Source organism: Lactuca serriola, chromosome 8 (assembly GCF_051521515.1).
Source record: "Lactuca serriola cultivar US96UC23 chromosome 8, Lser_US96UC23_V15, whole genome shotgun sequence".
NCBI lineage: Eukaryota > Viridiplantae > Streptophyta > Magnoliopsida > Asterales > Asteraceae > Lactuca > Lactuca serriola.
The window spans coordinates 142,524,746-142,543,103 of record NC_136415.1 but is presented as its reverse complement, the minus strand read 5'-3'; the positions used below and the strand labels follow the sequence as shown (position 1 = coordinate 142,543,103).

General features: G+C 35.1%; 1 protein-coding gene and 1 pseudogene across 1 annotated transcript; both read left to right on the top strand.

Annotated features, from left to right (window-relative positions):
• The first annotated feature begins 1,973 nt into the window (after nt 1–1,973).
• LOC145071272 (palmitoyl-acyl carrier protein thioesterase, chloroplastic-like) lies at nt 1,974–5,042 on the top strand. Its single transcript, XM_079018184.1, has 7 exons — nt 1,974–2,268; nt 3,022–3,635; nt 3,722–3,855; nt 3,951–4,064; nt 4,159–4,330; nt 4,408–4,476; nt 4,573–5,042. The coding sequence occupies exons 2-7, from the start codon at nt 3,123–3,125 to the stop codon at nt 4,849–4,851; spliced, it is 1,281 nt and encodes a 426-aa protein (XP_078874310.1). The 5' UTR covers nt 1,974–2,268; nt 3,022–3,122; the 3' UTR covers nt 4,852–5,042.
• A 7,586-nt stretch (nt 5,043–12,628) lies between these two features.
• On the top strand, nt 12,629–13,616 carry LOC145067465 (glutamate--cysteine ligase, chloroplastic-like; annotated as a pseudogene).
• The last annotated feature ends 4,742 nt before the right edge of the window (nt 13,617–18,358 follow it).

Here is an 18,358-nt window from a genome sequence, read left to right as displayed (position 1 = left end):
TAACACTTTCACAACTAAGGTTGACTACCCCTAGTAAGTCAACACTGGTCAACGGTCAACGGTCAACTTGACCGGACTCGGCGAGTGCACTAGAGCGACTCGGCGAGTCTATACATGTTCACTGACTCCCTAGGATCCTCTCTTGACACGTCGAGTACTTCCCTAACTCGACGAGTTCCACCTGGCATGAATCGCGGGGCCACCACGACTCAACTCGCCGAGTCTCAAGAACAACTCGGCGAGTTCCAGCTTGACTCAGTCCACCAGTCAACCCTCTCTGACTCTCCCTGACTCACTGAGTCAACCCCTTAACTCGGCAAGACCACTCACTGAGTGGTTATGGACAATCTTCATGCTACTCGCCGAGTCTGTTCTTCGGACTCGGCGAGTCTATGCCATGCATAAACTCAAACTCATTCCTGAGGTCAGATCCGTTCCAACAACTCATAGATCCAGTCCTTCCAAGCACATACATCATGTAAAGTTACAATCTTGGTGCTCATGCAAAGGTCCAAAGGCCTTATTTGATGATATGGTCTCTAGAATGCTATTCTAAGCTCATGGCCTCCATTAACACTCATAAAGCTTGAGGGAAAAGAGTCTCTGGACCTCTTTGGGTCCAGATCTAAAGCACCAACACAAGAAAAGGCCAATTACTCCATGGATCATTCCACAAAGAAACCCTAACTCTAAGATTTACACCAAGGACTGAGAAAGGAACGAATGGTTACCTCAAATGAAGTCTCTGAGCTCAGGAATCACTGGATTAACACCCTCTTTGGTCTCCTCTTGCCTTGATCCTCTTCTATATGCAAAAACACCCACAAATAGTCAAGGATCTTCCTCTTCTCTCTCACAAAACGCTCAAAGACTCTTTAGGGTTCTCTCTGGGGTTGGTGGCCGCAAATGACGGCCATAAGCCCCTTTAAATAGGTCTCATACCCTGGAAATTAGGGTTTCATTAAACAGCGTGGACTCGCCGAGTCCACCTTTTGGACTCGCCGAGTCCGGACGCGAACCCGCCCCCAAACCGCGATCATACTTGGCGAGTTTGAGCTCCAACTCGCCGAGTCTCCTCACAAATCACCAAAATTTATAAGAATAAATAATACTTGGGAATCCGGGCTATTACAAAAACGGTAATTTTTTCTTTATTTTTTATTTTTTTTTGGAAAATATAAATGATGAAAACAATATTTTAAAAAAATTCAAAAATTTTCAATTATTTTGTATTTTAAAAATAGTTTTTTATCTACAAAATGAGTTACGTCTCCCCGTCTCACAAAATATAATGGTCTCATATGAACCTAATCATATATATATATATATATATATATATATATATATATATATATATATATATATATATATATATAAAATGGTGAAAATAAAGAATGCATATAATAAAACTGATTAACGTCTATGTCATAGATTTACTTCACATCTATATTGTTTCGGAGAAAATGATTATTACTAAGGGTTTAGAGTTCAACAAGAAATGAAGATGACTACGAAGCTCTTGATCAAAGAACCTTTTTCAGTAAAAGGACAAATGTAGACCAAGAAGGAGATATAACGTGGAAACGACAATCCAACCATTGAGGAGAGTTAATTGGTTAGAAAAGAAAATAGATAAGGACCATAAGTGTAACAAAAATTACAATAAGGACCATATATGCGGCAAAAGAATCTCTTGTATTAAACCCTACAACATTTGAGGGACCACATTGACCATCTATGTAATTAAGCATTCCAATAACAGTATAACCAACTATTTTAGATAATCTATAATTTAAGCAACATTCTAAATAATTCAAATCTAATTCGATTTTTTTTTCTACTACATATTTTTTCAAAAGGACATTAACGTAAATAAATCGAAAGTAGACTGGCAATTATATAATGAAACAGGCTGAAGCCAGTTAGCGGGAGCCAACGTGGATTCTTGGCACTATAAATACGAAGGAAGCTGAGGAGCACCAAATCCCTACTACCAAAAAAACAGCTGGCCCTCTTCCATATCTCTCTCTTTCCTGTTCCTGTTGTAAAACACTAAAGAAATTGAAGATTCTGAGAAGAAAATTCGACATTCTTTGAAATCGCAGACATAGGTTAACGATTCTTCTAAAAAAATTCGTCTACAGGGCTTGCAGATCGGACAACCATGACTACGCCTTTTTGATTGCATAAACATACATCGTTTTCCATGTTTGATTCACTCATTCATTCATTGTACACGTGTTCTCGATCCTTGTTAGCTTAGAAAAGGTACGTATGCAATTCGCATGTATTCCTCTCTACTTCTATCGTTTCCCTTGTTCTGATCTGTGTGTTTCATTTTTCTAAATCTATATCTAGAAAGTAAAAACTTGCTGAATTTGTAGACTTTGGGGGTACTGGAGGTTTTTGTATGAATTTGATGTTTGATTCTGAATGAAAAGCGACTCGAGTTGTGGTTTCTGTGGTTTCAATGTTTCAGATCTGTTGGCTCAAATGGTTTCTCGTGGTTCTAACTTATCTTATTGTTACTATCGCTGTTAAATATTTCGTGTTCCTTTGAAATTGACATGTGAATCATGCAATTTATTTAAAATTTTTCTCGATTCCTGAAATTTTGCTCGCCTCTCGTTTTTCTCTTTCTGTTTAATAACCTACCGTGTTGGTGTTAGTTGAAGAAACTTCGAAGAAGGTAAAGAGGAACCGGTTTTTGTCTCATTAGTTTATGGGTGGGGAAAGTAGGTATTCTGGTAATCAATAAATGATGCTCTTCCGTAAGCTAAAGAAAGTGTTGTCATTTCAATTTTTTTTGGATGCCTTTCATTTATGAAGAGTAGGTTTAGCACGTAGACACAATTAAATAATTCACGTTATCACAAATCTCAATACACTTTCAGCTTATCACTGAAGCTTTTTAATGAATAGCTCGTAACTCTTTTCTTCTCGCATCAAAAGAACTATATCTGATAAACTTCCTACAATTCTCAAGAAAGCTTCTGATATGGTGTTTCTCTTCTGATGCAGGGATATACAATACAATTGCCCTTTGGTTGGCTTTGATTGTACATAAGTCCAACTACAACAAACATACAAGTGAGTGAATCCAGCTTTTGAATTCTATAATCATGGTTGCTACAGCTGCAACTGCATCACTGTTTCCTGTTTCTTCCCCACAACCTAATGGAGCCAAGACATCTGGTAAGCATGGAGGTGTACCTGATAATCTTGATGTACGTGGAATCAAGACAAAATCTGTAAATTCAGGGAGTAATGGTATGCAAGTGAAAGCTAATGCACAAGCACCTACAGAAGTAAATGGGAGCAGAGTTCGACTCATGAATGGCATCAAAACTGATGATAATCTCACATCACATGCTCCAAGAACATTCATCAACCAGTTACCTGATTGGAGCATGCTTCTTGCTGCAATCACTACAATCTTTTTAGCTGCAGAGAAACAATGGATGATGCTAGAATGGAAGACCAAAAGGCCAGACATGCTTGCTGATCTTGATCCTTTTGGTTTAGGGAGAATTGTTCAAGATGGGCTTGTGTTTAGACAAAATTTTTCCATTAGGTCATATGAAATAGGAGCTGATCGAACTGCATCTATAGAAACACTTATGAATCATTTTCAGGTATTGTAAGTTGTAACCTTTTCATATAACTTATATTCAAAAGGTCAAATCTTTAATTTAATTATATAACTCTTGTTGTTTTGTAGGAAACAGCTCTTAATCATGTAAAGACTGCAGGACTCTTGGGTGATGGATTTGGTTCAACACCAGAGATGTGTAAAAAGAATCTTTTTTGGGTTGTGACAAAGATGCAAGTGATGGTAGATCGTTATCCAACATGGTAATGTAATTATGTAACTCGCTTTTCTTTTTTAAAAATAATGATAAAAGATTAATTATTATTATATTTTGACATTCTCAAATTTACTACAACAGGGGTGATGTTGTTCAAGTGGATACTTGGGTAGCTCCATCTGGGAAAAACGGTATGCGACGTGATTGGCTGCTTCGTGATTGGAAAACAGGCGAGATTTTAACAAGAGCTTCAAGGTTATTATAATTATAACTTATTAAATTAAATATTTTTTTTGTAACGATAATTAAATTCAAATTTATATAAAAAAAAACTCGTCTTATCTTGCAGTAATTGGGTTATGATGAATAAAGAAACAAGAAAGTTATCAAAAATTCCAGATGAAGTCCGGGGTGAAATAGAGCATTATTTTGTAGATGCTCCTCCAGTTGTGGAGGACGATAACGTAAAATTACCTAAACTTGAAGAGGCCAAAGCTGACTATGTTCGCACGGGTTTGACTGTAAGTCAACATTTTTTTTTAAAAAAAAAACTATTTGTTTCAAAGTGTTTAACATTATTATTTTTTTATATATGTAGCCAAGGTGGAGTGATTTGGATGTCAACCAACATGTTAACAATGTGAAGTATATCGGCTGGATCCTTGAGGTAACAAAAATAAACCACCTTTTCAACTTTTTTCACAAATTTGAAAGAAATGAAAGTAGAGGGTTATAAATGAAAATATGTTGCTATTAATTGCAGAGTGCTCCGAAAGAAGTTGTGGAGAAATATGAGCTTGCTAGCATGACTCTGGAGTATCGAAGAGAATGTAGGAAGGATAGTGAGTTGAAGTCGCTCACTTCGGTATTGGGAAATGGGAATGGAATTGGTGATTCCGGTTCCGGCCATGTTGATTGCCAACATGTGCTCCAATTCCAGGGTGGTGGTGGTGGTGAGATTGTGAAAGGGAGGACCGGGTGGCGGCCCAGGTATGAGAATCAGATCAAGGGCATTGATGTCTTTTCTGGTGGAAAGGCATAATGCTAATATTAGCATAGTTGTTGAAAATGACATTATTGCCCTTGGCTTGTGTATAAAGAATCAATCATCCTATCTCTATGCTGATGGAAATAACTTGCTTGTCGTGGCTTCTTATATATATATTTTTCTAATTTGTATGTCGTTTTTTTCTTCTCACCTATTTATTTATTTATTTTATTTATTTGTTTCAAGCTTTTCTGTTCTGTTTCCTTCCACAAGCTTCTATATCTTAGTTAGATTATATAAATGATATTTAATACATGAGAATTAGTATTAAATTGAGAGGTTGAATATAAAATTGCTGGTTTATCCTTCTTTATGTACAATTATAATTTTCACATGGGAGACAAGATTATGGATAGCAATTATAAGCAATAGACATTACATTATTAGCCACCAAATATAGCATACTTGTGTACTTTTTAAAAATAAAAAAGAAAAAAGAAAAATACTCAAGCTCACATCACATGCATTTGCACATGGATACCCCTTAGCAACTTGGTTGTCATTTGTCAATCATTTGCCAAATTTGGTTTTGGATTATAAACTAAAATATAGTTGTATTTGTATATCTTTTATAAAGTTATGTGCTTAAATAATAATGTATTATTTATTAAATTATGCTTTATAATTATGTCACCTATAATTATAAAGCATTATTCCCTAAAACCACTAAAGAGTATGGTCAACATATAGAAAGTCTATTCAATAGTAAATCAATCCAAAAAGACAGGAGCTGATGGCTACAAGCTAAAGTGAAAATATGTCCATCTCAATTCTCAACAACACCCGAGTTGTTGATTGTTTAGTAATGTATAATTGAAGTTTCTATTTTAAGCATTGTATATAGACAAAAAAAAATGACCATTTATTACTCTCTTCTCAAGTTCTCAATCCCATAACCATAATTTTTAAATGAGTAAATTACACGAATGGTCCCTACGGTTTGAGGTAATTTGTACGTTTGGTCCTTAACTTATTTTTTTAACTCGGAAGGTCCCTACTATTTGTTATTGTTACACGCTTGGTCCCTATTGTTTGTTTTTGTTATGCGTTTGGTCCTTATCTTACGTAAAAAGATAATTATTTAAATAGAAAAAAATGGTAAGGTAGGTAAGGTAAGGTGACGGGATGGGATTGGGATGTGTGTTTATTTAAATAAATTAAAAAATAAAAGGAAAAATGGACTTTTTATGTAAGACAGGGACCAAACGTGTAACAAAAACAAACAGTAGAGACCTTCCGAATTAGAAAAACAAGTTAGGGACCAAACGCACAAGTTACCCTAAACCATAGGGACCATTCGTGTAATTTACCCTTTTTAAATATACAACAAAATAACCCCGCAAAATACTTACCGTGAATTCAAGGTGTTTGTTTTGTTTCCCAAAAAGCTCTCTTTAAATAGAATTTCTGATTCTATTTCAATGACATCACAACAAGTTTTTATTACTATAGTTTCAAATCGAACATTATTATTATTTTTTTTGTTTAGTATCTTTATTATTATTTTTTTTGTTTAGTGTTGATCGTTTTCTATTTGAAACCTTATAAATACATTGTTTTTATTACATTTTAAACAATATAAATATATATATTTTTTTCGTTTAAAAACTATATTTTTATATAAATACAAAGTTTTTTTACATTCAAAACATAATTTTATGCATAAATATGCATTATAGTTATATTACGAGAACCAAACTAACCATAAGCTTTAAATAAGATGTAAAAAATTCACGTGTTGCAAACCTGACCTCTATGTCTTGATCGACTATACGTCTCCAAACCCCAAACTCATTTTAAAGTTGTGTATTTAGTATAAAATACGGTTTTTATATAACTAATACATATTTATACATAAAATTATGGTTTGAATGTAAAAAAACCTTGTATTTATACAAAAATATGGTTTTTAGATGAAAAAATATATATCTATCCGGTTTAAAATGTATTAAAAAATATTTATATGATTTCAAATGGAAAATGGTTAACATTTAAAAAAACTGAAAAAAAATGATGTTCGATTTGGAACAAAAAAACAGAGTGTCAAAATGAAAACTTAGTGTCTTTTGTGGGGAAAAAAATTCAATTTTGACACGTCAACATGCCACATCATCAAAACTGACACGTCAGCAGGTAACCGGGTTGACCGGTCAAGTTGTCAGAATTATAAAAAATTGGAAAACACAGTGTCAAATTTGAAACAAAAAAAATACAATGTCAAATTAGAATTATGGTGTAAACTAGTTTTTTGTGCTAATTACCCTTAATCATTCGCAAGAGTTCAAATCAAAAGTACAACCGTTGATGATCAAACAAAAAATATTTTTAAGAGCACTAAATTCATTACTTAATTTTTTTTATTTAAAAATTTTCGAGACGAGATGTGTTCATTAGAGCTAATGTTAAAAGACCTGGAATCACTATAATCAATCCATCACCTCCCACACATTCTGGTTCATATTGGACTTCATTTCCCTCTTTAAACATTTGTGAGGTTGCTTGCATACCTTAGAGATACCATTACCAACCTCAAAATCTGAGGACTTGCAATAGTTGGTCGTCGTTAGGTGCATGTCATGTGTCTTGGTTACCATATCTAACGATCTGAAAGAGTTCATAACTTTAATAGACATAATTGAAGTCAAGTGTATGCGCCTTCAACACTAGAGGTGTGAAACTGCAAATTACATTGACCAACAATTCCATGGAAATAATTCAAACTTTCATGAAATTGTTTAATCATCACCTATGATGTCGGTATGCTGGAATAAGGGTGTAAACGAGTATGAACCTGACCCGAATGGACCCAAAACAGGAAGACCCGGAAACCAAAAATATAATTTTAGTGGAATCCGGAACCAACTTGATATAAATAAATTGGTTTTGGGTACGTGACCAGGTAATTGGATTTGGGGTTGGAACTAGATTTAGATTTGGAACCGAAATTGGGGCATACCACGTCTCTTGAAAAGGAACGATCTATCAAATAAAAAAAGTTAGTTTTTATATAAAAAATAGTTTCGATACCCTTGTTTATGGGACTGTAAGTCAGTCAATACGTATCCAAGTAAGATGTTTCCAGAGTCTAAACTTAAGAGAAAGCATCGAACTACATTTTGGAAAAAATAAGGTATGTCGGATTTATAACGAATCAGTTATTAAATAGAAGTAAAAATTATGTACAATGTAGAAACAACAACAAATCAAATTTGATAACCCGTGTTTATGGGCATGTAAGTTAGTTAATACATATCCAAATAAAGTGTTTCAAAGTATAAAATTAATAGAAAACATTGAACTACATTTGGGAAAAAAATAAAACAGATCGGACTATGCCAGTTTAAAACGGAGCAAAAATACTTCACAATGTAGAAAAACACAAAAAAAAAATTGATTCCGGATCTTGGACCCGATTATCCCTATACCCGATGGATCCGTACCCGGAACACGATACTCAGTTTTAGGCCAATGAAGGACCCGATAACTAGATCGGTTTTGAGAAACCCGATTCCGGTTCCGAATCGGGTTTTCGGTTTCAAAGTTCATCCCTATAGTGGAAGCTAGCCAAGTACTTTAACAATTTCAATGTACTATAAACTTGTATCGTTCCGTTTAACTTGAGATATTAATGATAATGGTTGCATTATGTATCATTCTTGCCTCTTTGGTGTATTTATGGTTGCATTACGTAACAAGTTTGCCTCTTTGGTGTATTTCCAAAAAAGAAATCCATCCATTTTCTAACTTAGGAACTTTACATTATGCTTCCTGTTAATGTATCTTTAGTTATTTGTTTATTTATGTTTATATTCATGGGTATTATGCAAAACATATAATTTATATGTGTGCATGTAGCCCTAGTTGTTGATCTATGTTTTCTCTAATTGAACATACAACTTGAACAACAAAATAGAAAAACCCTATCATACTAGCATATTTTCGAAATACACAATTAGAGTTAGAAGAATTATACCTTGATTGCTATATAATAATAGCAATGCAAATTTTTATGTTGTTGAAGCCTTTAGAGCAAGCGTCACAAATGTCATGCCTCTAGTGGTTCACACCCAACACTAGCAATGGAAGATGATTGAGAAGGATGAGAGATGCTCTAAAATTCGGCTAGGTCTTCCAAGAAGCAAGTGGCCGAAATTCTTAGGGTTGAGGCTGAATATATAGTGCAGTCAGGAAACCCTAGACAAGCCCTAATCCAAGATCATCTTAAACCGTGTAATTATATACTTTCCTGTTTATCCACCAGGGACTATTCTAGAACCCGTTAGGCCTTAAGAAAACCGTTCAAGCCTTATGGAGGGTTCTAGATTGCCTATTGCTCAATTATTGAACAATTACACTTCAGTCCTTACACTTTTAATTAATTCCTTTAAACCCAAAATTAATTCTAATTAATTTCTGATTAAATATTAATTAAATATTACTATTTCTAATTAATATTTTATTCTCATAATATATTAACAAATCATTTATTTCAATTTATTAATCAAATAATAAATCAGCCTCTTTCTCCAAAATCATCTGTCAAGTTGCTAGTTTTTAGGGCAACCTAAAAGGACTATGTTACTATCAGCTTAAGTATATACCAATTATAGTTATGACTTAGACATATAATCCAATAGTATCTCACTTGGATAAGTCTAATAGCTATAATTGCCAATATATTTTTCTAAACTGATTAGCAAATGTATCTCTCAAAGCTGTTGTCGAACTCTGACCTAGTCAGTCATGTGTCCTAAGATAAATGATCATATAATCCTCCGTTTTGCAAGATACACTACTAGAAAACAGCCCTTTAATGACGCGCAAACAATGACACACAATGATAGAGGACACGCATTTGTGCGGGCCCTAAAAATTAATGTCAGCTTTCCAAAATATGAAGGATAGAGAACACGTATTTATACGTGCCCTAAAATTAGTGTCGAATAAAAAAAATTAAAAACACGGAGGGCGCCTACCATAAAAGAGCGTGTCGTGTAGAATTGTCGCTTTATAATTTTTTTCATGAACGCGCGTTCTCCATATTTTTAATTGCTAAGAGGGGGAATGAAATACCAAAAAATTAAAAACCCCGCCTGATACTCTCCTTCTTCTTCGTATGTTGTGAAATCCTCTTCCATCAAAAGAAACCCTAAAAGCATTGTGTAGGTTCCTGATATGCAATTTTTAGTTGTGAAGTTCCTGAAATCATATTTTTGACTTCCTAATATGCGATTTTTAGTTGTGAAGTTCCTGAAATCATATTTTTGACTTCCTAATATGCGATTTTTCCGAATTGGTATTTGATGTGTAGAAGATCGATAATTTCATATTTTTGAAGTTCTTAAAATCATCTCCGATTAATAGAAACCCTAAAACCCCTTTGAGCACCTTTTGATGCTTGTTTCCCTTACGTATCAGGTACACAAGTCAATAGATTCATTGGTTTCCGGGCCAATTTAGCCTTTGAAACCACCTTCCGTTTAACGTGCAGTGACTTTCTTTCATTTTCATCACCGGTTTTCACTCTCTGTTCGGCTTACAACCCGTTTCTTGTTCTGCAGGAAACACGTTTGTGTTTGTGTTGCCACTGTCTTATTCATCGGAAACCCATTCCGATACTTCACCAGAATCCAAATCTCGGGGTTCGATTTCTCTCATGTTCACAATCTTTCCGGTTAGACTTGTTTCAATGACTGTAAAGTTGAATGAAAGTGTTCCGAGACTCTGGGCACGAGCTTGAAGGTAACAAATCTTCTTCTTCTTCTTCTAATTTTATTTCAATTTCTCCGTTTTCGTCATCAATTTCGAGAATCTGTGGGTGTGAAGCGACTCTGTTTAAAACATATGTAACCGAATCCATGCTACTTCTTCCTCAACAAATTACTTCTCGTCGTCTTCTTCAAGGTCAAGGTTCTTTTATGTTTTATGGCTTCAAAGCTATTGATGTGCAAATTGAGTATCGTTGATTGTGTAAACAACTGCTTTCTTTCTTCCATTTTATTTTCTCACCATAAAATGATATCGTTTCAACTTGCCAAGAACTTGAAGTAGCAGGTATTAAGATTTACTAAATGTAACGGGTTTGCAGGAAGTCTTTCAATTGGAATGATCTAGGGTTTAATAGATAGACCTTAGCTTTAAGTTGTTGAATCCTTTTATCGACTTCTTGCTATTGGGATCTGAAAAAGCTGATGATATTTGCTACACAACATACAATCTGATATGTAATTTCTGACTATAATAGTTAATTTATGTAGTCTATATCCCAAAGAATAGATTCCAATTGTTCGTCACCACCTGTAGATTTAATAACTGATCATAATCCTCTGTTATTACAAGATTCTGATAATTATAATACAAGGTTTGGGATATAGGACTGTTATACTTATATGTTTATGCTGCTTAAATAAGGTTACTATAGTTCTCACTCTTTCTCAGAATAAGTGACATCCTATAAATCAACTTTTACTGTTTCCTCTATAATTCTGGCTTTTGAGATCTCAGTTTTAGATTTCTCCTATAAAAGGAATAAGACTGTAAAATTTCATTATAAGAAAGGATGAAAGGTCATGATTTACATTTATCTCCTTGCATCTCAGAGACAAATATGAACTGGAATTGGACTTCAAGAGACATTGGGAAGAGTATTGTTCGTCATCTTCGGAGAAGGTTAGTGCACAGCTTTCACCTTTTTGGTGATGCTTTCAATGAAGGTTTATATGAAGAACATGTCAGATTAAGAGGGAAGATAAAGATAAAAAAGATAGAGAATAACACAAACAGACATGTGACATACTCAGAGAAGAAATGGGATATTCAAGAAAGCTCATGAGCTTACTATTTTTTGTGATGCCAAGGTTTCTCTTATTATGTTCTCCAACACCGGCAAGTTCCATGAGTATATCAGCCCTTCAACCACGTACGTATATAATACATATATACATATACATACAGGCTATAGCACCTTCTATATATTTCTAGCTATATCTCTTCTACCACCTTTTGCTTGCTTTAAAGAGAACTCAATTTCATCTCTTCATATAATCTTGATCTTAGTTAAATTTACACAGGACTAAAAATATGTATGATCTGTATCATACAACTCTAGGTTGTGATCTCTGGAGCTCCCACTATGAGGTTCGCTATTTTCTCTCCGCCCTCTCTCGTGTGTGTGTCTTTTAATGTTTTTCAACCAACAAATACGCAATGAAGATTCACAACCTTTGGGTTGCTGGGTTTTAACCAGATGATCACCTTGATTTAGTTGGGCGTGTTTAAGTGTTTTGAAAGCTGATTCTTGTGTAATACGGTGGTGTGTATATGCATGTATAGAGAATGAAGGAAACTATGAAAAAGCTTAAAGACACTAACACGAAACTTAGGAGGGGGATCAGGTGAGTTTAATACATTAAAGGTTAAATATCTCGTCTAAAAGGTTTTTTTTAAGTCAATCAGTCCAAAGCGCTACTATGTGGAATCAATGTGGAGTTTTATTCTTAAACCCATCACGGTTAAGTAAATTAATTAAAGGTTAAAGAAAGTAGTTGGCAAATATTGTTTTGCAGGCAAAGAGTTCTTGGTGAAGATTTAGATGGTTTGGACATGAATGATCTCACCATTCTCGAGCAACAGATGTAGGATTCACTTACCATTGTGCGAGAATGAAAGGTTTCATTATTCTTTACTCATTCGTGTTGAAATAGGGTAAGGCTGCTGCTGCTGCTAACCAGGTGGAGGTGGTCCGTAAGGATGTCCATAGGGTCCCACAGAAATGACATGCGATTCCTCCTCCAAGAGTAGCCAAAAGATGCATCATGAAGATGCCATTGCTGTAAAATCTAAACGAGGAAATCAAGTAGTTGTTGTTGCAAGTCCTCCCACAGAGGATGCAGTGGTTGCTACAGACCCACTTACAAAAGAAGATCTTGTGGGGTACCTTGCTTCTGGATGCAAACCTAAGGAAAATTGGAGGTTCTTACTTATTTGTCTCTTATGCTAAGTATTTTATTTTGCACATATGTTTCTGTGTTGATTAATGATGAATGTTATGGATATTGCAGAATAGGAGTTGAACATGAAAAGTTTGGGTTTGAGCTGAAAACATTGAAGCCTATGACGTATGTACAAATAGCAGATCTGCTAAATGCTATTTCTGAGAGATTTGACTGGGAGAATATCATGGAAGGGGACAATATAATTGGGCTTAAACAGGTAATCAGCATTGCATATTTAAAGAACCTAAAGCTGCTGTTTGATTGTATGTGGTCTATTTCTAAACTTTAAAAAAAATAATGTCAGGGAAAACAAAGTATATCTCTGGAACCCGATGATCAGTTTGAGCTCAGTGGTGCTCCTCTTGAAACTCTCCATCAAACATGTGCAGAAGTGAATTCACACCTTTACTAGGTTTGTAAATTGTAATGGTTGGTACCTTACATGAAGTTGATATGATTATATAATTCCATGTGTTGAAAGTGATATGTCAAATGTGGATGTGCTACTTTACTTTACAGGTGAAAGTTGTTGCTGAAGAGATGGGAATTGGATTTATAGGAATTGGTTTCCAGCCAAAATTGAAAAGAAATGATATACCTATAGTGCCTAAGGTAAAAATAATTTAGTTATTTTATAATAATATTCTAAATATCAAAGAAAAGAAATAGATATGAGATATGGTATGTGGTGAGAATGAGATTGAATGAATGTTTTGTCAGGGAAGATATGAGATAATGAGGAATTATCTCATATCAACTCGATAATTCCTGGTGGGATTGGAGTTCCTGCTGTTGGCTATGATTTACAATTCTGAGGGTATTTAGGTCATTTACTCAGAAAAAATATATTTCTTCTTCGGTTTCATTGCAGCAAATACAGTACTACAAATAAACCTGGTAGTGAAGTGAAGTCTTCTCAGAGACCTTGTAACACATAATTACAAAGAAGTTCCTCAAATCAAATGCAACCACTAGGATGAGTGTAGCTTCTGGTTAGCAACACTGAAGCGGATAAATGGAATGGAGTCTGTACACAGTAAGATGGTGGTCTAGCAAAGTTTAGTGTTTTGTGATAGAGGGTCTACTCTATGATAGAGGGTCTTTTGCACTCTTATTCTGATCTTACGACTAGTCAGGGGTATTTTGGACCATACAAGTCAAAGATATTGGAAAGGTTATCATTTGTTGAGGTATATGTGTTTTTGCACTCATATTATTAACAGTTGCTATTGATTCTGATCGTGCAACTTATTGTTTTGTGATAGAGGGTCTACTCTTGCAGTAGTTTCCACGCTACATTTCTTTCCCATCAAAAGGACTTAATTGTCAATTCACCAGAAGCTGCATGTGTTGCATATACTATCTAAGTTGGGTACGGATCGTGAACTTCTTTCTGCCTTGCTAGAAGCTACTGTAAGTTCTAATTTTTTTATCATTGTTTCTGGTTGTTTTTGTTTATTTATGTATTTATCATCAACATTAATTAACTTGTACTTTTATGAGTAGGCTACAAGAGAACCACTAATACTTTTCTTTTTCCCAATAAAACCATGAAAGTTGCATTTTGACCTTTTATATTATGACTTTCTATTAGCTCTTGTTATTTTATGCATTCAATATGTTCTTGTTATATATATAAACATTAAATATTTGTTGTTTTTTCAAGTTTTTGGCAGATATACAAGTTGATGACGAGAACATTGTTCCAAGACCATCTACTAAAGCAAGGTTGGTGTGAGAGTTGATGACGAGAACATTGTTCCAAGACCTTCAGTGAGTTATAATGATGTCCCTTAATATCAATGTAGTATTAGGTTATATAGTTAGCGATGATTATTTGTATTTGACATGTTAGTGCAATGAATTATCTTTCTTATTTATTGTATTTTACTTTGTATTTTGTATGACATTAACTTTTGTGTAATGGATTGTATTTTTTGTATATGGTATTTTATTTTCTATTATAAGACATGAAATGCAAATTTAATTTGAAAATTAGTAAACCTATAAATATTTTTTTTTAAAAAAAAAAAAAATTACGATACGCAAACATGTGTGTCATCTTCATTTATGACATGGCCTTTCTTGACAACGGTTTTAATGATACGCATTGCGTGTCATAAATGCGCTTCGTCTCTCGTTATGACAGGGCATTCCTTGACGCGCATTTGTGCGTCGTTTGAGCGTTTTACGACGTGTAATGAGCATCGTAAAAGACTGTTTTTCTAGTAGTGATATCACACAGATATGAGACATGGAAAAGAATCAATCTCATGTCCAATACTTTGTTTCTCGATTTCTGATTTGTAATGACAAAGAACTACTAATTGAACGCATCAATTTACTCTTGGCCGGGCCCGACATTATAAGTCAACACCCAATCATCGAGGGGCCCAAAGATATCGCCTTTTCCCCTTAAGGATAAAAAAGAACAGATAAAATTTGACTTATATTCTTGTACTATTTACTCATCAAATCAAGCACAATAATACATTTTATAACATCAAGTTACTAATGCGTTTATGTATCATCAATGCTCAACCAACTCGTAAACAACTCATATATCTCCGTTTAAAGATTATAAGATATTATCGTCTAAGAATTACCCGTGATAAATTCCATGAAGTAATTCTCTGAGCGTGGGTTAATCCACTACTTAAATTCTTTATTTCAAAGTATTCACGAATATCGCAGCAATACCATTGCTATGTCTAAAACCCTTTAGACAATCTACAATTCAATTCATGACAATCTTGATTCACTACTTACTTCCAAAAGTATGATCGGCTAGGGATGTTTGAACAATCTAATTATTCAGGAAGTAAAACATTCAAAATGAAACACAAAATAAATAATAGACAGAAGGTAGTAACCCAACTCATAAATAAATCTCCATTACTTAATCACCAAAAGTCAATTACATTTATTTCCTTACAAGTTTCGAAACTAACTATCTAACTACCAAAACTAACATCATCCTTCAGACTAATGTTCCTAGCATGCTAAACATGCTTGACCATACTCAGACCCTTTGTGAGGGGATATGCAGGGTTCTATTATGACGATACCCTCTTCACAACGAGGTGACCTTCTTCTACTCTATGTCTAATGAAATGGTATTTTCTGTCGATATGCCTTGATCGGCCATGATCTCTTGGTTCCTTCGTTAAGGCAACTGTCCCTTCATTATAAAAAACATCCATTGGATCCTTGATGGTTGGAACAAATCCAAGGTCTCCAATGAAGTTCTTCAACCAAATAGCCTACTTTGATGCTTCGCTTGCCTTATGTACTCTGATTCACAAGTAGAATCAGCCACCGTCTCCTGTTTGGAACTTTTCCAGGTTACTGCTCCTCCATTAAGGGTAAACACCCAGCCAGATTGAGAACGAAAGTTGTCTCTGTCTATCTGAAAGCTGGCGTCACTATACCTAGTTAATCTTAGGTTATCACTGCCACCAAGCACAAGAACCCAATCTATAGTTCTTCGCAGATACTTAAGAATATTCTTAACTGCTATCCAGTGAGCTCTACCTGGATTTCCCTGATAACGACTGACCATGCTCAAAGAAAAAGCCACGTCGGGGAGAGTACATCTCATAGCATACATGATAGATCCAACGGCGGAAGCATATGGAACTCTACTCATTTCTGATATATCTGCATCAATACTCGGACTCTGAGTCTTACTCAGTTTGGTATTACTCTATATAGGCAGTTCTCCTTTCTTGGAATTTTCCACACTAAAACACTGTAATACCTTTTCCAAGTATGTACTTTGACTAAGTCCAATTAGCCTTTTACTCTTGTTTCTCAAAATCCTTATCCCTAGAATATAAGCAGCCTCTCCCAGATCCTTCATAGTGAAACACTTTCCAAGCCAAGACTTAACCTCTTGTAAAGTTGGAATGTCGTTTCCTATAAGAAGTACGTCATCAACATACAATACCAGGAAGGTTACTATCCTCCCACTAGCTTTGAAATATACACAAGATTCATTTTCACTTCTAGAGAAACCAAACTCACAAAATCTTCTCGTCAAAGCAAAGATTCCATCTGCGAGAAGCTTGTTTCAATCCATAGACTGATTTCTCTAGCTTACACACTCTATTCGGATACTTTGCATCTAAAAACCTTCTGGTTGGCTCATGTAAACATCCTCAGCCAACTTCCCATTAAGGAAAGCAGTTTTGATATCCATCTGCCAAATTTCATAGTCATGAAATGCAACTATGGCTAGCATTGCCATAATATATTTTATCTTGGCCACTGGTGAGAAAGTCTCGTCATAGTCAACCCCTAGGGTTTGAGTAAGTCCTTTTACAACCAGTCGATCCTTGAAAGTGTGTACCTTTCCATCCATGTCGATCTTCTTCTTGAAGATCCATTTGCACCCAACTGCCTACAAATTCCAAAGTTAATTGTCATACATGGACTTGATCTTGTTGTCTATTGCCTCTTTCCACTTGGCTGACTCAGGGCCTGCCATGGATTCCTTGGGGTTACCTGGTTCATCCAAATTTACCAGTGTACTATCATGGATAAACATAGCACCTTTTGTAGTAATATGGAAACCATACAACTCTGGTTGTATTCTAACTCTAGTGGAACGCCTAAGAGGTAATGACTCGTCAATTGGTTCAAATGGAAATTCTTCCTCAGGTTGAGCCCTAGTATTACCAGAAGTTCCTTCATTGGTTGACTATTGAATTTCTTCAAGATCAATGGTACTCCCACTATCCTCTTTGCATATGATCTCTCTCTCTCTCTCCCTCCCTCTCTCTCTCTCTCTCTCTCTCTCTCGAAAGACTCCCCTTCATGCTACGAAGACCACATCCTCACTAGATCTGTAGAACAAATATCCAAAGGACTTCCCTGGGTAGCCGAGGAAAATATATCTCTCACTTCATGTGACAACCCAAAAATTTCCACTTCAATAGAAGCCAAGTCTGTTTCTGCTAACTTTCAAACTTTTGGGACAAGTTTGAGCAACTCAGGATTTACACTTAAGGAGATATCAGGAGAGAGGTTGCACTTGGGTCTTGTGCAACTCTGTTATTCCAAAACTCTATGATATTAGAGTTCTTTCCGGGAATAAAATATTTTCTGCCAAAAATCCCAGGACTATATATAGAATTCTGAACCAAATTATTCATTAGTTACAATTCCAACTAGAGAAAAGTCAAATTCTCTCTCAAGGATCTTCGGACTTTTGTTCCGGAAAGTGAGTACTTCTATCTAGTGTTGTTTTAAAGCTTTATATATACTTAATACACTAGAAATCATAGGAAAATACCATGATCTGTGAGTTTACCGCCCAAGAACACCTTGGGGAGTAAACTCCATTTCAAGGGCCAAAGTGTGCCCAATGCCCCCTAGACCTTGGAAACCAAACATGGGAAAAACCTTGACATGTTTAGGCATCATAATAAATTAAAATCAAGGACCAAAAGTGAGTTCACGGCCAAGGAAGTTCTTGGGCCGTGAACTCCATTTTAGGGTGCCAA